The 903-nt window shown below is 35.2% G+C and overlaps 1 protein-coding gene across 1 annotated transcript in view; it reads left to right on the top strand.

Moving 5' to 3' along the window:
- Window positions 1-480: 480 nt before the first annotated feature.
- LOC144975549 (myeloperoxidase-like) overlaps window positions 481-903 on the top strand; it is a 29,387-nt gene continuing 28,964 nt past the window's right edge. The window contains exon 1 of the mRNA XM_078919710.1: window positions 481-601. Within this exon, the coding sequence (XP_078775836.1) occupies window positions 481-601 (121 nt within the window). The remainder of the gene's footprint in view (window positions 602-903) is intronic.

Raw genomic sequence — 903 nt, 5'->3', positions numbered from 1 at the left:
TTATTATTATTATTATTATTATTATTATTATTATTATGCTGCTGCTGCTGATGATGATGATGATGATGCTGATGCTGATGATGATGATGATGATGATGATGATGGTGGTGATGATAATAAAATGATAATAATAGGTACTTTTTTATGTTGAGATTCCTTGAAATCGACTGATGTTTGAAGTAGCAGCTATATAACTCTGCTTCTCCTCATGATCTCTCGCTCCTCTCTTGTCTGTCATTTAGAAAATTGTTGTGACTCCATCTAAAGTTGGATGCTTGCAAATAAGCTATTGTTGAATGAAGACAAAACTGAAGTTGTTTTGATAGGAAATCAGCAAAATTAAAGTATTTCCAATTTTCAAATCCTACTCTAACTATATCTGATTCTGATATTTCTATTTCTGAAAAGGCTAAAAATTTAGGTGTCATTCTGGATAGTTCTTTGTCTATGGATCAGCATATAAACAATAATGTGAAAATTATGTACTTTGAGCTCCGTAGAATATCGCAGATGAGATCGTTTTTACCTTTCAACACCTTGAAGATAATTATCTCTGCATTGGTCTTGTCACGTCTTGACTACTGCAATTCACTGCTCGCTGGTCTCCCTAATAACTAAATAAACAAGCTCCAGAGAGTACAGAATTGTGCGGCTAGGTTAGTCCTTGGAAAATCTCATTACGATGATACACAGGACATGCTTCGAATCCTCCACTGGCTGCCAGTCCGGGCTAGAATTGAATATAAAATAGCCCGTATCTGCTTTGGTGTATTTGAGTCTTCTGTCCCTCTTTACATTCAACACTTACTCCAACCATACGTACCTCTGAGAAATCTTAGATCCCCCTTAGATTCAAAATTGTTAAGATCTCCTAAAACTAAACTTAAGTATTTTGGTGATAGG

Source organism: Berghia stephanieae, chromosome 6 (assembly GCF_034508935.2).
Source record: "Berghia stephanieae isolate SIO BIC M18660-M18661 chromosome 6, UCSD_Bste_1.3, whole genome shotgun sequence".
Classification (NCBI taxonomy): domain Eukaryota; kingdom Metazoa; phylum Mollusca; class Gastropoda; order Nudibranchia; family Aeolidiidae; genus Berghia; species Berghia stephanieae.
This window is presented reverse-complemented; position numbering and strand designations above follow the sequence as displayed.